Genomic DNA, 21,553 nt, shown 5'->3' on the forward strand with positions numbered 1-21,553 from the left:
GAGACAGATCTCTCTCTGATTGAATATGATCGGAGAGAGATCTGTTGTCTGCCCATACATCACAGGCTGATTCCTGATCAATTTCAGCATGAAATCTCTTGGGAAATGGCCTTGTGACATTGCCCCCAGCATTATCCCCCCTAGTGTAAAATGTGCCCCCCCCCCCCCCAGTGCCCCATGCGTGAATACTTTATCTGTAGGCTCGTGTGTGATGTCACACCTTGCACCCACGTATACGCCGCCAAACACGTGGGGCACATGTATATGGATGGAGCACGGAGCCAGCTGTGGATACCGACAGATAAAGTATTCACGCACAGGGCATATTTTACACTGGGGGAGATAGCGCTGGGGGTTCCGTCACGTTTATCTCTATCCCGACATCGCATGCCGTTACTTTCATGCATCCGATCGAGCATGTTGGCCCTACATCTTGCAACATGTCCGTCAGTCGGGCATGCTGTTGGCGGCACCTATTTTCATCCGATTCGATAATAGAAATCGGTTGTCAAGTTGCCGAATGTATAGCCACCTTTAGTGTTACTTAACCTTCTGAGCGGTATGGACGAGCTCAGCTCGTCCATTACCGCCGGAGGGTGCCGCTCAGGCCCTGCTGGGCCAATTTTTATCAAATAAAAAGCAGCACACGCAGCCGGCACTTTGCCATCCGCGTGTGCTGCCTGATCGCCGCCGCTCTGCGGCGATCCGCCGTGAGCAGCGGCGAAAGAGGGTCCCCCCAGCCGCCCGAGCCCTGTGCAGCCGGACCAATCAGTTCCGGCCAGCGCTAAGGGCTGGATCGGAGGCGGCTGACGTCCATGACGTCACTCCGCTCGTCGCCATGGCGACGAGAAAAGCAAAACAAGGAGGGCCGCTCTTCGCGGCCCTTCTTGTTATTTCTGATCGCCGGAGGCGATCGGAAATATGCAATAGGAGCACCCTCTAGTGGGCTTTCATTATAAAAAAAAAAACCTCCCGCAGCCGCCCTGGCGATCTCAATAGAACGCCGGGGAGGTTAACATAGACAACATGCCTGTCTGATAATTACTGTATTTCAAAACCACTATTTCACCCCCCCCCCCCTTATCGGCAGGTTTAATGATAATGTTATTGTTCTGTGTCAAGACCTTCAGTGCCTGGCACTCATCCTTTGTTAAAGTACCCCTGAATGGGGTTTTGAACAATATACTTTTTTATATTGTGAAATTTCTGGTGCTATGATATAAATCACAGCACCATCCTCCTCCCCCTCCAGCTCCCCCCTCTGTCCCCCGCTCTACTAAGTCATCGATGATGGGCGGGGAGGAAGTGTCAGTACCTCCACCTCTCTCCCTGTCCCTGGCTCCGCCCCTGCACTCATAGCTTATTGTTCCTGATCTGAGTACCACACACAGCGCGCAGTGGAGCTGCGCTGCGTGCAGGCTTGTGGTAATTGAGGTGAGAACGATAGTGTATATTGTACACTATTGTTCTGACCTTAATTATCAGAAGCCAGCACACAGCGTAGCTCCCCTTCATGCTGTGTGCTGTCTCAGTTCAGGAATGATAAGCTGCAAGTGCAGAGGGTGGAGCTAAGGATAGGCAGAGAGGAGGAAGTACTGACACTTCCTCCCCACTCATTATTGACATTCTGCTCAAGTCAAATATTTCGGTTGAGCAGAATGGAGAACACATGGGGTACTGGAAGGAGAGGATTGTGCTGTGACATAAGTCACAGCACTAGAAATTAAACTGTATAAAAAATATATTATTTACAACCTGGTTCAGGGGTACTTTAAATTATACAACCTGCTACTGTTGATGTTCTCAGCCAGAGAAAAGAATGTATATTTAACCATTTGTGTGATTCACTCTATAGTGGTAAATATACCCCTGGTGGTGAGAATTTACTTTTGTGCTTCAATGGAGAGGGCATAGTGGAACTGGTTTTTGCCAAAAAATTGTGTGAGCTTCATGGATCTTTCAAAATGAAACATGTCTCACGCAAATGTATTAAATCCAGTGAATGGACAAAAGAAAGTCCGCTGGACAGCAAATCTTGTTCACTCTCATTGAGTATTTGATCAGAAAGATTTATTACTGGGTTTGTGGTGAACCTCTGTGGGTCTGCATCTGATGGCAAAGTACTGTTTTTCGTTGTGTTTGCCCATCCTGAGTCTTTGCCTCCTATGGCCCGCTGAAAATTCTGGTGGATCTGCTGCATGTGCCAGTCACTATTCAATACTAGAATTTCTGTCCCAATTGCGTGTTCGTCGGTTTCTTTCTTCTAGGTGGTGGTCATCCTTTTGGAAGGCATGGGAAGGGTATATTTGTCATCCTTGGTGATCCCTAATTCCATTTACCCATGGATATATTCTGCCCACCAACTGGTCTTGGAGGACCTCCTTAAAGTAAACCTGAGATGGCGGAAAAGAAAAAAAATATACATACTTGGGGCTTCCTCCAGCCCCCTCCAGGTTCATCATGTCCTCACCATCCTTCTGCGCCACCTGGATCCTCCGCAATTGAACTGAGAAAGTCCTCCGGTGCAGGGCGTACTGCGTATGCATAGCCCAGCCGCACCTGTCCGTGTCACGCTCCCGTTCCCGGGAGTGTTCTGCACCTGCACCGACTAGCCCTGACTTGAGGATTTTCCGGGGCCAATTGCGGACGATCCAGGCAGAGGAGGACAGCGAGGGAGCGATCAACCTGGAGAGGGCTGGAGGAATCCCCAGGTATGTATAATTTTTTTTCTTTATCATCTCAGGTACACTTTAAACTTCTCCTGTTTGGATTGCCCATGCGGCCGCCTTGAGCGCTGAGGGAGGGGGGCGCTGTAATGGAGGGGGGAGCTGCGGAGAGGGCTGCCCCACCTCTCCATCCCTTCTTCTCCCCGGGCCGCCCTCCATGTTCCCCCCTCAGATGCAGAGTGATTGCAGCAGGAAGCGCTGTATACAACTCACCTCCCTGCGTTCCAAGCGCCGCTCACTTGCCGCTGGACTCCTGCTCTGCATAGCCGGTATACACACGCTGCTTCCTGTTTAGCAGAGACTGGCGGCTAGTGAGCGGCGATTGGAACCAGGGAGGTGAGTTGTATACAGCGCTTCCTGCTGCAATCAATCTGCATCACTCTGCAGCTGACTCCCCCCTCCATTATGGGGGGGGGACCTACCTACCTACCTCAACTATACTGGGGGGCAGCTAACTAATTTAACCTATACTGGGGAGCAGCTACCTATCTAACCTATACTGGGGGGCACCTACCTACGCTAGCCTATACTGGGGGGCAGCTACCTATCTAACCAATACTGAGGGGCACCTACCTAATCTAACCTTTACTGGGGGGCAGCTACCTATCTAACCTATACTGGGGGGCAGCTACCTATCTAACCTATACTGGGGGGCACCTACCTAACCTAACCTATACTGGGGGGCAGCTACCTATCTAACCTATACTGGGGGGCACCTATCTGATCTAACCTATACTGGGGGGCAGCTACCTATCTAACCTATACTGGGGGGCAGCTACCTATCTAACCTATACTAGGGGCACCTACCTATCTAACCTATACTAGGGGCACCTACTTATCTAACCTGTATTGGGGGCACCTACCTACCTAGCTAGCCTATACTGGTGGCAACTATACTGGCTACCTATATTGGAGGCGCCTACCTAACTAACCTATCCCGGGGGCACCTACCTATCTAACCTGTGCTGGGTGCAACTATTCTAGCTACCTATATTACAGGCACCCACCTAGCTAACCTGTACTGGGGGCACCTACCTATCTAACTTATACCGGGGGCACCTGCCTATTTAATCTATACTGGGGGCAACTATACTGGCAACCTATACTGGAGGCACCTACCTGGCTAACCTATACAGGGGGCAACTATACTGGGGCACCTATTCCTGGGAACCTATACTGGGGGACCTATAGCTGGCTACCTATACTAGGGTACCTATTCCTGGCTACAGTGTTCTCCCCACACATTTTTTCCAGCCGGGTGGCATGAAAAAGTAGCCGGGTGGGGAGCGACGGGGGAATGCAGGTCCAGCAAAACTCTGCTAACAGCATAGGAGGAGGATGAAGAAGTGAGCCGATGACAGACGGGTGGTCACCAAAAGTAGCCGGGTGGAGAACCCAGCTAAAAGAGCCTGGGGAGAACACTGTGGCTACCTATACTGGGGGACCTATACTGAGTGCAACTAGACCTGGTTTACCTACACTGCAGGCTAGGGCTGCACGATTAATCGTTTTAAAATCAAAATCGCGATGTGAGGCATGACGATTACGTAATCGTGAAAGTGGCAATTTTTTTGACACGTATGTTTTTCCGCATTCCGACGCTACCCGACGCGTATAATTATAGCGCAACTCACCTTCCTACTTCCAGCCTCTTCCTACTTCCTCTCCCATGCGTCGTCAGTCGCATTGATTACAGCGTCTCCTGTGTTGACCAAACCGGAAGTCATCACAGTGGACGCTGATATTAACATGATGGACGGCTGGGAGAGGAAAAAGAAAGAAGATAGAAGCTGCCGGTTTCATTCCGAAAGGTAAGTTGTTACTATGCCCGCTCTCCCTCGCTGCTACTCCTATGCTGCCTGGCTACCTATACTGGAGGCAGCCACCTACCTAGCTAATCTATGGGGCATTGTTGGCAGCACCTACCTAGCTAACCTGAACCAGGGGCAACTATACTGGCTACCTATACTTGAGGCACCTTCCTAAGCTAACCTATACTGGGGGCAACTATAATGGCTATCTATACTTGGGGCATGTGAGACATGTGCTAGATACATAATACCCAGCAGTCCAAAGACATGCCAGGTACATAATGCCCAGCAATCCAAAGACATGCCAGGTACATAATGCCCAGCAGTCCAAAGACATGCCAGGTACATAATGCCCAGCAGTCCAAAGAAATTTGCCAGGTACATAATGCCCAGAAGTCCAAAGACATGCCAGGTACATAATGCCCAGCAGTCCAAAGACATGCCAGGTACATAATGCCCAGCAGTCCAAAGAAATTTGCCAGGTACATAATGCCCAGCAGTCCAAAGACATGCCAGGTACATAATGCCCAGCAGTCCAAAGAAATTTGCCAGGTACATAATGCCCAGCAGTCCAAAGACATGCCAGGTACATAATGCCCAGCTGTCCAAAGATATTTGCCAGGTACATAATGCCCAGCAGTCCAAAGACATGCCAGGTACATAATGCCCAGCAATCCAAAGACATGCCAGGTACATAATGCCCAGCAGTCCAAAGACATGCCAGGTACATAATGTCCAGCAGTCCAAAGACATGCCAGGTACATAATGCCCAGCAGTGCAAAGACATACCAAGTACATAATGCCCAGCAGTCCAAAGACATGCCAGGTACATAATGCCCAGCAGTCCAAAGACATGCCAGGTACATAATGCCCAGCAGTCCAAAGATATGTGAAAAAGCTACTCAGTAGAGGTGATGAAACATTTTAAAGCAGAGAAGGGTGTTCAGTTGAAGCTAATTTATTTTATTTGGGGTTTTTTCTTTCATTTGTTCTCTTGAACTGCCAAGATTTGTGAGTTGTTGCTTTTTTAAATTGCAGATTCAACTTTTATCCAAGTACCATGTACTGTAGATACTCAATGGGAGAACTTGTCTTTATTTTAATATCTTTCCTGTGATATGAAATAAAATAGTTAAACTACTTTTTTCAGGAGCATCTCACCAGCACTTCCTCCATCATAAAACTTGCAGAGAGTCAGGCTGCAACCTTCTCACTTAGCTCTGTCTGAACACTGCAATGATGAGTATCCAAACAGAAGCAGCCCTACTAAATTCACCTATGCATCTTCATTACCTGAAATGATCATGTACAGGTTACCAGGAAAGTTTCTAGGATAAATTGCACCCAGGGCGAGGGTGTAAAAATTGCGCCCCCTTCCCCCCCACCCCGTGGACTCGGGAACCTTACTCTTTAGGAACAGAAACACAGCCTCAGGTCACAAGTAGATCTGCCTACTTTCTAGTGACCAGCCGCTCATCCAGGAGGAAGCAGGAAAACACCCAGGCGAGGAGAGCCCGGAAAGCCGACTCCTCCATGGGTGCTGCACACTCACAGCCTGCAGTACCGCTACAAGACATTAGGTGTCATCATGCGGTGGTGACATGACGACTTGAAGTCTGACGCAGGCAGCCTAGGAGGAGTCAAGAAAGGTGATCGCGCTGGTAATTTTCTTTCTTCTTCCATTTGGCTGCACTGCGCATCACCAGCTCCCTAGCGGTAATGTCCTTCTGCCTGCGCACCCCCCTTCATCTACTTTATGGTCTGCGCCCAGTGCGGTCACCCTGCCCGCACTGCCCAAGAAACGGCCCTGCAGGTTACTCTTGAAGTTGATAGCCTCCACTTCAGCAATCAACTGAGCATGAAAATTAAAGTTAATGCTACTGTAGTTCCTTCAGGGCAATGTCTCCTGTGCCTACCTCCCCCTCCCCCTCCCCTCCCCCATAAAGCAGTACAGCAGTACAATACGTGACGCATGTGATTGGTAATCAGAGTGATCATGTGACCAAGAGGCACCTGATCACTCTGATTACGAGGCCTATTGTTACTTCCATCAAGAAATTGCAGTGCCGCTGGCTGTTATTCAGGTGACAAGCGTCGTAACACAGCTGTCATTTCACACTCCAGCCGTATATGACAGCTGGTAACATGGATCAGTACTGAAAACGCATTTCAGCCTCAAGAGGTTAAAAAAACAAAGCAAAGAGCAGTAACAATGTGCAAAGTGCAGTTACTCATGTGGGATTTCCTGTTCTTGATGTATCATGAATGAAAAAAGAAAATAAGACCAGTTGTACTATTCAGTATGAAAAAAAACCAGCCCCTGTATCGTTCGCCATATTATTTAAAAAACTCCAGAATAATTTGCAATTGTTGCAGCAAAGCTTCATTTGTTAAAGGACCACTCCAGCGACAAAGGTAAGCAGCTAAAATCTGGCAGAACCGACAGGTTTTGGACTAGTCCATCTCTTCATGGGGGATTCTCAGGGTTTTCTTTGTTTTCAAAAGCATTTCCTGAATGGCAGTTTAACTGCCAAAATAGTAAGATGCCAGCCAGTCTACCTGCTCATTTGCACAATATTTGATCAGTTAGGGCCCGTTTTCAATAACAAGTGATGCGAGTGTGGCTACCTAGCCGCATTGCATCACTTTCACTGGCGTCCGCGTCACTTCCACATCTCCCAATGCAGAAGTGTACGGAGGGGACGTGGATGTGTGCCGCCGTGCGAGAATCTGCAGCATTACCTCGCTGTCCTTCCTTAAAGCAAACCTGAACTGAAAATAAAAAGTCAAAATAAACACACACATGTCATACTTACCTCCCATGTAGTCTACTCATCAATCTCTTTCTCCTCTCCACTGTGATCAATGGAATTCCCGGTCCTCCATTTTGAAAATAGCCATTACCCCATAACAGCTTCCTGGTCAGCACACTGTTAAACTGTAATATTGCCCACTTGAGCCATAGGTAAACTTGGACATTACCTTGCACATCAGTTGTCCTTTCTGTTATAACTGTCAGCAACTGATATAAACCTGATATATTTCAGTTCTGACAGAAACTTGTCAGAACTGGAAGGAATCGTTGTTAGAAGAAAATTGTGAGCTTCTGAGAGGAACTGATGGCGAGGTAGGTATGTAGTATTCATTTGCAGGTACATCATGTGTTTATTATAAATAATTGTACTCAGTTCAGGTTCACTTTAATGTTACCCGTACTGAGGCAAGATTTTTATATGTGAACCACTATTTCCTGGTGCTGTTAGGCAGATTTTTTCCAATTATTTGCCCTGCTGCCTTAGAATCCATTAAAACAAACCAAGGCGAACCGAATGCAAAAAATGAGATACCTATAAAGAGGGAAGCCTTTAGATCATACATGTCAAACTCCGGCCCGTGGGCCAAATCTGGTCCTCAGAGCCATTAAACTTGGCCCTGAAGTGGTTTCCCCACTTTGCATTATGTTTGGCCCACTAGATCACCGGGGAAGATATATTGGAGGTGAAGCCCAAGAACACCTGGAAAGCCATATTGGAGAAATAGGGGGAAAGCACTGAACACTAGGGAACAGTATAGGGGAGGGTGGGGCCTCTAGACACCAGGGAACTGTATAGAGGAGGGGGGACCACTAGACACCACGGAACTTTGGAGGGTGGGCCATTATACACCTGGGAACTTTAAAAGGGAGGAAGGTGGCCAGTAGACATTGAGGTTGGCCCGCGACTAGGTCCCAGTGTTCAATTTTGCCCACTTTGTATTTGAGTTTAACACCCCTGCTCTAGATTCTCCAGAGACTTCTTGTGTCCTACTGGAGACTACCATCGCTGTCCAGGATCCTCTTGAGCATCCTTGCTCAATATATAACCTAGGAAAAAGTAGCTGGCTATGTTACATTTTTTGGGGTTCCTTGCTCTGTCTTTGGCCCCAAACAGGGTTTCTCCTGCTTCTCTTCCTCCTTCCCTCTCCATAAAACTGCACATAGTCAGGCGAGCCAAGCAAAAATGGCTGTCACAGGCTATCGTGCAAAGCAAGCACAAAGGCCAATGTGTGTATAGCCCATTTCCCATTCAAACCTAAGTACAGCAAAACTAATGAAATATTCATAGAAGTAGCTAAGCAGATGAGAACTAGTTTCACTGGGTGCCAGCATGACGGAGGATGGGGAATAACTATTCAACCAATTCCAGGGGAAACACATCAGCATTGTTATCACACATAATCTGGACATGAACAAGTTATTGCATTAACACATCTCCTGCATGAACAAGTTATTGTATTAACACATCTGGACATAGCAAGAGAAACTCAGTAGAAAGAATATATCCTGGAATTCAGCTTGTGCTGTAACTCTACCCACCGGTAAATAATTGTTCCTTCTGTAATGTGGGCTCCACTTAAAGGGAACCCGAGGTTATGAGAGATATGGAGGCTGACATATTTATTTACTTTTAAACAATTAACTTTGACTGACTGTCCCCTGATCCTATGGGCTTGATTTACTAAAACAAATAGCATGCCTTATCAAAGTTAACACGCCTTATCAAAGTAGCATAGCGAGCGCTACGAACCCGCAGGGGCTCAGGGCAGGACGAGTGGAGATTTCGTCATTGCCAATTAGCAGGCATACATTCGTAGAGCTCGCTATGCTACTCTGATAAGGTGTGCTAACTTTGATAAGGCGTGCTATTTGTCTTAGTGAATCAAGCTCTATGTCTACAATCCTTTTAGCTATAGATCCTGAACAAGCATGCAGATCAGGTGCTCTGACTATGGCTGTGTTACCGACATGTTTGTTTCAGGGTTGTGACTCAGACACTGCTGACAACAGAAGATGAACAGGGCTGCCAGGCAACTTGTATTGTTTAAATGGAAATAAATATGGCAGCCTCCATATCCCTCTCATCTCAAGTTTACTTTAAGGCAGCATAACTGTCACAGTCATTTAGATCGTGAGTCACAGCATGACAAGTGCTGGGCTGGTAAGTAAAGAACCTCATTTGCTGTGTAGTCTTGCCTAGGGAAGTGTTCCAGAGCTACACAAAGCAGGACAGATATCATCAGCTGTTTATTTGGCTAGGTGTCGCCATGAATCAGACACGTTACACAAGTTTAAGGCATTCTTATATCACCCGTTCCAGCACATATACATCAGGAGTACGTTTCTATATTTTCTGGAAATAGCCATACAGAATTTATGAGCACATCTTCTGGCTGTAAAGAAACCCAGGAAAAATAACCTATAGCGTTGTTTATCGTCTGATGGAATCCTGACATTATTCTGTTAAATAGTCTGCTTAATCATGTCTCGTATCCCGTGAGAGTCCTCTTAAACCAGCATAATGGTCATCATCAATTACACTGTGAATCAGACTCATGAGAGTCAGGTTGATAAGTGGTGACCTCAATGCATGGTGATTGTGATTTTTGCACAAAAAAGTTTTAAAGATTAAAAAGGCCAATAGGACTAGAGTACTTTTATTGATCCTAATAGCCAACCACCCTGAGAAACAAATCACTGGTTTGAACCAAAAGGGGCAAAGATCACCCAATAAACTCATCATTAGAATGCTTTTTCTGAAGGCCTTTTTAATATTGTACCTTCTCAAAGCAATGTAAGTTATCAGAAAGGTTAGTATTCATATAGTTCTTACATCTATGAAATGAATGTCAATGAAAACTAGTTTGCTGCTGTAGAACTTTCCAATAAAACAAGAAAAAAATAAGTTGTGTTTATGGCTTAATCATTCATCAATGACACTGTAAATCAAATTTACAAACCTATTGGGGTCCCAATACCTCCAGATGGTAATTCTGATATACCCAAACTGTCCCCTATGCTTCCTCACACCAAGAGGCATACATGTCATGCATGAAACATAGTTGGAAGCATATTTGGCTTCTAAATCTTTGATAAAAAAAAAAAAACACATCAAGCATTAAACCAGTATTCAGGGAACTACAACTCCTAAACAAAGATTTTTTCCTAGAAATGGGCTGACATAAGGATAAGTGAGCAGCCGCGTCTCCTCTCCTGAGAAAGCAGGGTGACTCCTGCAGAACTAGTGGGGTCAGTCGGGGAGCCCTCTATCAATCTCTGCTTACATGCCTGTCCCACTCTGCATCTGATTATTCTCCTGGGCTAAGTACCCTCCTTCCTTATACACTTTATAGGCTGCTCCCTGGGCATAATTCAGGTTTGCACACACTGTGAGACATAATTGTATTGATATTTTGCTTTGCACTTTTATTTTCTTGTTTTTTTTATTATGATTTCTCTGTAGCAATTATGCTTTCTATTAGCACCTTTATATCACTGTGAATTTGTTATTACTGATTCAATGACATGGAGGTTCATTTTTGAACCTCTGCTGCTGACAGTATAGTATTTGGGCAGCAATATTATAATAGGTTATTGTGTCATGGCAAAGATTTTTATTTTGTTTTTTTATGTGTTTTTAATTGTATTGTACTATCATAAGGTATTGCATTAGCATTTGATCATGTTATAATAAAGATCCTGTATATGATTTTTTCAAACTTGAATTAAGTGGTGCAGTTTCCTGGGATTTCTGTTCTTCCCTGGATGTAGCCTCCAGTATTTCTTGTACATTGATGGTACCCAGCTGTATTTCTTTACTTGTGATCTTTCTCCTAATGTCCTAACTGTCATTTCGAACTGCTTTCTAGTTATGTCTTCATTTTTGTACACGATAGGGAGAAATAGCAGCACATCCAAAACCAGGCTGCATCTGAATCACTTAACAGGAAGAGATGTTCAGAGCCTCTTAAAGGCATAAAGGCACCCAATGGCATGTGAAACAGGTACTACAAATTTACACTAATGGAGGATGTTAGCTTCCAAAACAATTTGCATGCAAGAATTTCGTTCTAAATCCTTCCACCGCAGTGAGGTCACCCTATTGGAAGGGTCCCCAACCTCTATTTTGAACAACCAGAAAACAACATGCAAACGTCCATTTGACCTGGGAGCAGCTAGTCATTAATGTAAAAGAAGAGGAAATGTACGTTTTGTGTTACATGCCTTGAAGCGTGTGCTTGGCCCATGCTGTACCCCTTCTTTTACTTTAATGGGTAGCTGGCTCCCAGGTCAAACAGACGTTTGCATGTTGTTTTCTGGTTGTTCAAAATAGAGGTTACAGTCCCTTCCAGTAGGATGACTTCACTGCGGTGGAAGGGTCTAGTACAATTTTTTTTTGCATGCAAACTGTTTTGGAAGGTAATATCCATTAGTGTTAATTTGTAGCGCCTGTTTTAGATGGAGTTGGGTGCATTTATGCCTTTAAGAGTCTCTGCGCACCTCTTGCTGTTAAGTCATTCAGATGCAGCCTGGTTTTGGATGTGCTGCCATTTCTCCCTATCATGTACAAAAATGTAAGTGTACCTATTCTACAGTAATATATTCATGGTTGGCTAAGATATGCCCTAAAACGTAATATAGATAAAACTAAACTTACCGTGAGTGATATTTTCTCGAGTGTTAATTCACATCCATTATTTACAATAATATTACAAGTCCTGCCCAGTTATCTGTGATGGTAAAATCAATAAATGAATTAAAAGAAGAAAGATGGACACATTTCTTAAGGTGACCACTAACGGTCCAATCTTTTTCATCCAATCTTACCATTTCTATGTAATATAAGGGCATTGCCTATAGTATCCATTCAATATATTCATTGTTTACTCTTCTACTACATAGATTTGGTGAGATTGGATGAAAAAGATTGGATCATTAGTGGCCACCCTTAGACCTATTGTCATTCATAGTTATAATTACTGTACTGAATGGTAGATTGTAAAGCTTCAGTTTGTCATTGGGACTCCTCTGCTAAATGATTTAAACTAGATAATTTAAATCAAACATGCATGTAAAACAATGTTATTCTGCAGTTGAGAGTTGTAAGTTTTGAAGAGAAAAGGTAGCAGTACACTCAGGGCCGGATTTGTACTTTTTACCGCCCAAGGCCAACTATACCATCTGTATGGTTGTTATCTCTGTGTGCCCCAATGAGAATTCTCCTTACTTTCCATCATTGGATGTCACAGACAATAACTATTTTAGTAATACGCGTATAGATTATAAATTATGTTTTCCTTAAGAACTGTTATGTTTGCCATCTCGGTAATGATGGACCCATTGAGTCACCATGAGAGTTAGGCTGAAGTATACCTGCAGGATAGAGCTTACAGGTCTTGCAGGGATGACACAAGTCCAGGACAGAGAGTTCAAAGGTTAAAGCTGTCTTTGTAGATAGGGATGGCTGCATAGAACAGCTTTACTGCCCCTCACTGAGCCGCCCCTAAAATTCTGGTGCCCTAGGCCATGGCCTATGTGGCCTTGCCAGAAATCCGGCCCTGAGTACACTTCCAGCAGACATGTTGTAAACTGATAAGCGGTCCAAACACACCTTTTCCTGTTCACAAAATATCTTATTAGCTGGAGGAAAAATTGGGTGTATTTTAAATATTTAGGCAGTAAACACTTTGCTGAACATGAAACCATGCAGCATATTAGCAATATCACCATGCTCTGAAACTGCAACCTATCTGGTGTTGCATGCACAATGGGACTGAAAACAAAAGAATGTATTCCAAGCTGTTGGCTTTATATGTTACAGTAGGCAAGGCAAGACACAGAACATTTATATTGTGCTTTTCTCCTGGCGGACTCAAAGCGCCAGAGCTGCAGCCACTAGGGCACGCTTAGTAGGCAGTGGTAGTGTTAGGGAGTCTTGCCCAAGGTTTCCTACTGAATAGGTGCAAGCTTTACTGAACAGGAATAGTTGAAAATGCGAACCCAGGTCGCCTGTGGCAGAGGCAGAGCCCTTAACCAGTGCACTATCCAGCCAACAGTAGTTCTACTAATAAAAATCGGAAGCCCTAAGAAGACAGGTTGTATTTTCTGCATCCTCATTGCTTTTCTTTTTCATTTCAGATCTGTAGCATTGTGGATCCATTTAATCATCATCTCACTCACATATGGCCGAGAAGGTGCCTTCAGCTAATCAGGATATAGATACAGCTGAGGATGGCTTGTGCCAACCCATACAGGATTCAACACTTCTTGCAACCCACCTGAAGAAGGTGGAAAACCACATCACCGATGCACGGCGCTTCTGCCATCTTCCGAAAAGGTCATCTGTGGATATTGAGTTTAAAGACGTGTCTTATTCAGTACGAGAAGGACCATGCTGGCGAAAGAGGGGTGAGTGAGGGTTGCATGGAGATACACAGCGGCCTTAATTCAATTCACTTTTTCTCCTTAGTTTTCTCCTAACAGATAATTTCTCATCTTCTGTTTAAAATAGCTTTTCAGCACTCTGCTATTGAAAAACGACCAAAAATGAGGTGAAACAGTACTGTCAAAATTAGTATTTTCTTGCTTGCCGTTGGCATTAGAGATGGCCCGAACCTCCTATTTTCGGTTCGCGAACTTCCGCAAAAGTTTGGTTCGCGCAAACTTTCGCGAACCGCAATAGACTTCAATGGGGAGGCGAACTTTGAAAACTAGAAACATTTATGCTAGCCACAAAAGTGATGGAAAAGATGTTTCAAGGGGTCTAACACCTGGAGGGGGGCATGGCGGAGTGGGATAGACACCAAAAGTCCCGGGGAAAAATCTGGAGAGACACTCATATCGCCGCCGGTCATTGTTTCATTGTGATACGCAAGCCCCTTCACCGCAGCAAGGTAATGATCACGAAGGGGAATACGCACATGTGCATGCCTTTTGCTGTGTTGTTGCAGCTGCAGTGCAGCCAGAAAAATTAGGCAGGCATGTACACACACCAGAAAAATTATTATAAGGCCACACCTGGAGTCCTGGACCCTGTTGGTGGTGGCGGAGAAGGCAGTCAAGCGGCCTGCGGGCAGAGGTGCTGTGTGGGGAGCGACTTAGTCTTGGGGCAAGCAGTCACACGGCGACCAGGCAGAGATGCTGTGTGTGGGGACTGACTTAGTCTTCGGGCGGGCAGTAGCCCTCCGGTATCCATGCCTCCTTCATTTTGATAAAGGTCAGGTACTGAACACTTTTGAGACTTAGGCGACTTCTCTTCTCAGTGACAATTCCTCCAGCTGCACTGAAGGTCCTTTCTGACAGGATGCTTGAGGCAGGGCAAGAGAGAAGTTGGATGCAGTAGGGCGGCAGGGGGCGCCCCGCACCGGGTGTCGGGCGCCCCAGGGGGTGTCATCAGGCCTCCCACAGAGGCCTGTGTAATGTGCAGGACAGGAGGGGGAAGCAGCACGGAAAGGAGGGGTGGCGGGGAAAGCGGCGGGGAGGGGGGCCGGACCCCCCACCTCCCTCACCTGGGTCCCCACCTTCTGGCGCTTCCCCCTCCTAATTGGCAGCAGCGGGCAGCAGTGGGCAAGAGGACTTACTCACCTCCTTCCTGCGTTCCAGGCGATGGCAAATAGCGTCATCGTCACATGACGCTGGTCTCCGCCTTCTCCACCGCTCACTGTGCTTCCTGATTGGCGGAAGCACAGTGAGCAACAGAGAAGTCGGAGACCAGCGTCGCGTGAGGATGATGCTATGCGCCGCCGCTATCGCCAGGAGCAGGTGAGTGAGTCTTCTTCGCCACTCCTGCCCGCTGCTGCTAATTAGGAGGGGGAAGCGCCAGAAGGAGGGGACCCAGGTGAGGGAGGTGGGGGGTCCGGCCCCCCTCCCCGCCACCCCTCCTTCCAGGCTTTCCTCACACTGGGGGCAACTAAACTAGCTATTCTGGGGGCAGCTATACTAGCTATTCTGGGGGCAACTGTACTGGCTATACTGGGGGCAACTAAACTAGCTATACTGGGGGCAACTAAACTAGCTATACTGGGGGCAGCTATACTGGGGGGCAGCTATACTGGGGGCAGCTATACTAGCTATACTGGGGGCAACTAAACTAGCTATATTGGGGGCAGCTAAACTAGCTATACTGGGGGGCAGCTATACTGGGGGGCAGCTATACTGGGGGCAGCTATACTGGGGGCAGCTATACTAGCTATACTGGGGGCAACTAAACTAGCTATACTGGGGGCAGCTATACTGGGGGCAGCTATACTAGCTATACTGGGGGCAGCTATACTGGGGGCAGCTATACTGGGGGCAGCTATACTAGCTATACTGGGGGCAGCTATACTGGGGGCAGCTATACTAGCTATACTGGGGGCAGCTATACTGGGGGGCAGCTATACTAGCTATACTGGGGGCAGCTATACTGGGGGCAGCTATACTAGCTATACTGGGGGGAGCTATACTGGGGGCAACTATACTAGCTATACTGGGGGCAGCTATACTAGCTATACTGGGGGCAGCTATACTGGGGGCAGCTATACAGGGGGCAAATATACTAGCTATACAGGGGGCAAATATACTAGCTATACAGGGGGCAACTATACTAGCTATACTGGGGGCAACTATTGACGATTGAAGTGTTTTGTGGACAGGTCTGCCACACGATTGCATGTATTTTCTGGTCAAATCTGCTACATGATTGCATGTATTTTCTGGGCAAATCTGCCGACATGATTGCATGTATTTTCTGGGCAAATCTGCCGACATGATTGCATGTATTTTCTGGGCAAATCTGCCGACATGATTGCATGTATTTTCTGGGCAAATCTGCCGACATGATTGAACGTATTCTCTGGGCAAATCTGCAGACATGATTGCATGTATTTTCTGGGCAAATCTGCCGACATGATTGCATGTATTTTCTGGGCAAATCTGCTGACATGATTGCATGTATTTTCTGGGCAAATCTGCCGACATGATTGAACGTATTCTCTGGGCTAATCTGCAGACATGATTGCATGTATTTTCTGGGCAAATCTGCAGACATGATTGCATGTATTTTCTGGGCAAATCTGCCGACATGATTGAACGTATTCTCTGGGCTAATCTGCAGACATGTTTGCATGTATTTTCTGGGCAAATCTGCCGACATGATTGAACGTATTCTCTGGGCAAATCTGCACAATTATGTGAATTTTCTGGGGAAAGGGTCACCAAAACTTGGGTCCACTGTCTTTGCATTGCACTTTTAAAGGGAACCCGAGGTGAGAATAATATTGAGGCTGCCATATTTATCTCCTTTTAAGCAATACCAGTTGCCTGGCTGCCGTGCTGGTCCTCTGCCTCTAATTCTTTCAACCACAGACCCTGAACAAGCATGCTTGTTTCTGGTGTGATTCAGCAGCCAAATAGATCAGCAGGGCAACTAGTATTGTTTAAAAGGAAGTAAATATGGCAGCCTCCATATCACTCTCACCCGGGTTCACGTCAAATTACAGTTAGCTCCGCCCTCATCCGGTCATGGCCACGCCCATTTTTACCCATTTTTTTGCCCCTTTACTTTTTTTTGGGGGGGGGGGTGTCTTATAATACCCAGCACCGGGTGTCAAATGCCCTAGGTACGCCACTGGTTGGATGGCAAATTGGGACAGCTCTGGCCACAGGTCAAGCCTGCGCACCCAGTAGTCCATCGCTGCTCATACTGTCGATGGTAGGTCCAGCGCTGCATTGGCATCATCTCCCATAATTGGAAGCCTACCAATATGGCAGTAACATTTATCACATTTCTTTTAAAATCATGCCTTACCTCTTTCATCTTAATATGGCATTTAATACAAAAACAGCAGAATTGGTGAATAAAATTTTCACACCTCTTTTCCTGATTATCATTCCCAAGAGTATGAAAGTGTTAGAGAGGAGTTGGGGATGAGGGAGAATAGCTGCAATATTGACTGATGTGCAGTTATGCCATTACCCTATACATGAAGGGAACACGTGGCTGCAGGGAGTTTAGCAAGTGAGGACAAGACTTCTTTTCCTAACAGTCTAAATAAGGATTGGGACTAGGTGACTGGGGTACTTGCTAATTTTCATTTGGGACTTGTTGCATTGTTATCTGATGCTGGACCTCTTTTAGAGGCTTTTGGCTACCCCTTCATCTCTTTCTGGTGTCTTTTTGAGCCTTGTGCTTTGATGCTGATTCCAGCATCTATGTCCCTGCAGAGTGGTGTGCCACCACCCTGAGCTATGTGATCATAGAGCTTGTGCACTGTACTGTCTTATTATGCACATTATGATGGTGCATCTTACCAAATAGGGCTTGGAGGAAGTTTGAGAGCTTGTCCAGTGGGGCCTGTCATAGTAAATGTCCTAACTGAAGGATGTAGGTGATGGTCCAGTGTAGAGCCATGTTAGACAGTGTTTGCCATCTTAGGTCTACACAGGCACTGCTGTACCTAAGTCGAAAATCAGAGATAAACAAAAGAATACAGTATTTGTCAAGGAATTTCTGATTGAGGCAAAAATACAGTGGGGTTTATTCACTAAACTTTTTAAAATCAATATGTGCAGACAGCAATTATACTGAACGCTATGCAATCTTTTCACATTATGGACTTTGGGTAACTGGAGTTATACCCATAATATTTGTGTTGCTTGTATAACAAGCATTACACGCGTTGTATAACAAGCGTTGCTGTTTGCACAGGTACATTTTAACTAAGCTTAGTGAACACAACCCAATGTGTCTGTCCTTCACAGAAACTTTTACTCCATTATTGTAGACAGTCTACCTAAATTTGTAGAGGTCTGGTCAATAGAGCTAGGACAGAGATAACACAATAACCTGTTGTGTATTTATTCAAAAGCCAAGAAGTGGCTTACAAAGTTGTATTTAGATCAATGGTGGGTAAACCTTTTGACTCGAGGGCCACATGAGCTTTTCAGGTTTGACCGAGGGGCCGGACCAGAATCTTGCTCCGTGGTGAAAAATGGGCATGGCCATGACAGGATGTGGGCGGAGCTTACTAATGTAACAGTGTAATGCAAAATGGTGGATCCGGATGAAATGACCAAGCAAGCCAGGAGCTCCCACCCCTGATCTAGATGGTAAATAAAAAACATACAAACTCCTGTTATGCTGCCAGAGATTTAATCCACTACATTTGATATTTGTCGAAAATGCAAAGCCATACTGGATCAGACACCTGTGTAAAATATCGGTAATTGGGTGCCCAAGTGTTGAGTTGGGCACACGATGCTGATAATAGCCTATCAGCTACTGCATAGGAAATAATGGTCGGCTACAACTAACGGTTGTTTGGGGGTCGCAGGGGTTAGTGTTAGGAATTGGGGAGGGGGGGTTAGTTTTAGGCACTTGAAGGGTTAGTGTTAGGCGTTAGGGGATTCATGTGAGAATGGGTGCCAAGTTAGCGCAAAATTAAATATCAGTAATGTAAATTACCAATATTTTTACTAGCGGCACCACCCGGCACCCAACTCATGCGGTGGTGCAACATGTATTCAAGCCATGTTAGCCCCATATACATCAGATAATATATATCTTCACTGTATACAAGTTAAATAACACTTTTGAGGCACTATTGTGAAACATTTTACTGTAGAAATCTGGAAATCTGGTCAATGAAGTAGAACGCATCAGAAGGTCACAACTGATACTAGAAGCTAAAGAAAGGTCCATTCACTATGTGTCTGTACAGTGCTGCCCATAATTATTCATACTCTTAGCAAATTTTGACTTAAACCAGAAATCTTCTTCTTTGTCCAGATGAACCTGTTGAATTGATTAAAACAGCTTGGACTATTTGGAATGGTATAGAACTTTGGATTTTCTCACAGACTGTGACAGTTTGTGGAGGGTATGAATAATTTTGGACTGGACACTTTTTTTTTCTTCTTCCCTTTTTCCCTTTCAAACTCAGCATAACCATCCAGGTCGTTACCCGACTTTTCCACCAGCATCATTCCCATTCTTATATTTGCCCTCGAGGCCTTGCGTCAGGGGGTGTTAGCATCATAGTTTGAAAAAAGAGTTTTCGTATGCTAGGAACAAAATTATGTACAAATTATGTAAAAGAAGAAAGAAGAACAGCTTGATAGAGGCGGGCTGAATTTGATTTAACTGCTTATACCTGAATAGGTCACAATCATACTTTTCTATGTACTGTATATCTCTCTTTTCATTCCAAGCATGCATACCATACACATCTTCACGTTCACTTACTCCAACAAAAGCCACCCAAATGGTCACTCCCTAACATTTCTTAAGCTCATATATCCCGCAACTTCCCCCATTTCTCCCTCCAATACTGAATTATGTTTGATGACCATTCCTCCATGTTCTCTATATTAATTTCACATAAATCATCCATCCCTTTTACCCACTCAGCAAGGTTTAAAGGTGTCAATTCTTTCCAATGTCTTACTATTATTTGGCGAATAATTAGGGAGCCTACTTCTCTTAAGAATATGATATCCGACGTTCCTGGTTGAGTGCTGACACCGAAAATAGCTGTGATTGGAGAAATATTAAAGCCACTTTCGGTCCTAAATCAGCAACTGGACTGGACACTTTGCTCAAATGTAAATACAAGCTGAGAAATGTATTTTTTTCCACAATAATGCCTCTTGTACATCGTCTTATTATCTTTTGGGAGACACCTATGTCATTTCCTGTCTAAAAATTACTTGCTGGTTGCATAAAAGTCAAAATTTGCCAGGGGTATGAATAATTACAGGCAGCACTGTAAGTGCAACATAGGCTGATGATTATAAACATATAAATAGAGAGAAGCTTTCTTTTTAATGGCGGAGAGAATGAAAATAAGGCAAATTAGATCCAGTTATGATGTTGGAGGGAGGGGTGGGGGGGATAGGGAGTTCTTATTTGGCAAGGGAAATATTTTGCTCCGTGAGGCGAGACAGGATGTTGTTTCATGCCAAGTTCCTAGTTGTCTTAGTAATGTCCTTATGTTTTGGGAAAGATGATTTTTCTGCCCTCTAATGCGTGGAAAAGGATGAAGAGTTGTAAGTGATAGTGGAATAGGGGATGTGGATGGGAAGAGAGTCTCAGCAAGAATGATTATTTGACTAGCGAGGTGGGGATTGTGATAAATCAAGAGCTGTAAAGGTTAGAAAGGCATACAATTAATGCTACTCTGTATTAAAAGGAAGGATAGCAGCCAAGACTAGTAAATCACTGACAGTTTAATACGACCCTGATTCATTGCCATGTAATTAACACAAGGAGCCTCATCTTGTAACAAAATATTAATGTATGTTGGTCACATGTGTATCCTATGACCTCCTTTTCATCTCTCAATAAAAATAAAATAGTTGTTAAATAAATACACGACAGCCTAGATTAAACAAAACATTCTCACCATGGTACTAGCATAAGGCTGCAATCTCGCAACTGCTAGTTTACTAAACCGTCTACAACCTCCATTTCATAAAAATATGACATAAGCAATGGCTACAATATCTTAGCACATAATAACAGAGAATTTGTTTTATAAAATCCAGTCTGTGTTTTTCGGATCACTTATATACTGTCCCCAATATCTCTGGATATACCTTAATAAATAAGCAGTGTACAGAAGTGAAGAGGCAGCACACCACTGGCTTTGCTAATTAAAGCATATATTGTAGCAGAACAGCACACACTACATGTTACAAACCATCACGGTCCTTCATCAGGTGTGATCAAGGACCGTGATGGTTTGTAACATGTAGTGTGTGCTGTTCTGCTACAATATATGCTTTAATTAGCAAAGCCAGTGCTGTGCCGCCTCTTCACTTCTGTACAATGCTTCCAATACTCGGGGGTGACCTGAGCGAGGATTGGCACCGGCAGTCCAGGGACCTGTTTTCCCTGTGAGGGTTCCAGCGCCGTGTTCTTACACTTGCGACCTTAATAAATAAGGCCTAATATGTAGGGCTAGTAAGATGGTGTTTCAGATTATCCAGTTAAATTGTGGGGAACCAGAACCACCAGTTTGCATGGGACCCAAAGGAAACTGTTAGCTCTTGACTGGAATGAACCACAAGTTAAAATGTTGCTTCTTGAAATAGAAGGAATCTGTAGTTTTTGCATGCAGAGGGGTCACTACCATCTCGAGACTCGCGTAGAAGCCGAGACCCCAACTTTTGGGCCACTTTTTTTGGTCCCAAAAATGTGGCTTATACGTGAGTATATACGT

At 45.0% G+C, this 21,553-nt stretch overlaps 1 protein-coding gene across 2 annotated transcripts in view; it reads left to right on the top strand.

The window, feature by feature from the left end:
• Positions 1-21,553, top strand: part of ABCG4 (ATP binding cassette subfamily G member 4) — a 113,864-nt gene that overhangs the window by 20,486 nt on the left and 71,825 nt on the right. For both annotated transcript variants that reach the window (XM_068242852.1, XM_068242853.1), the window contains exon 3: positions 13,491-13,760. In XM_068242852.1, the coding sequence (XP_068098953.1) occupies positions 13,535-13,760 (226 nt within the window). In that variant the 5' untranslated portion in view covers positions 13,491-13,534. The remainder of the gene's footprint in view (positions 1-13,490; positions 13,761-21,553) is intronic.

Source organism: Hyperolius riggenbachi, chromosome 6 (genome assembly GCF_040937935.1).
Source record: "Hyperolius riggenbachi isolate aHypRig1 chromosome 6, aHypRig1.pri, whole genome shotgun sequence".
NCBI lineage: Eukaryota > Metazoa > Chordata > Amphibia > Anura > Hyperoliidae > Hyperolius > Hyperolius riggenbachi.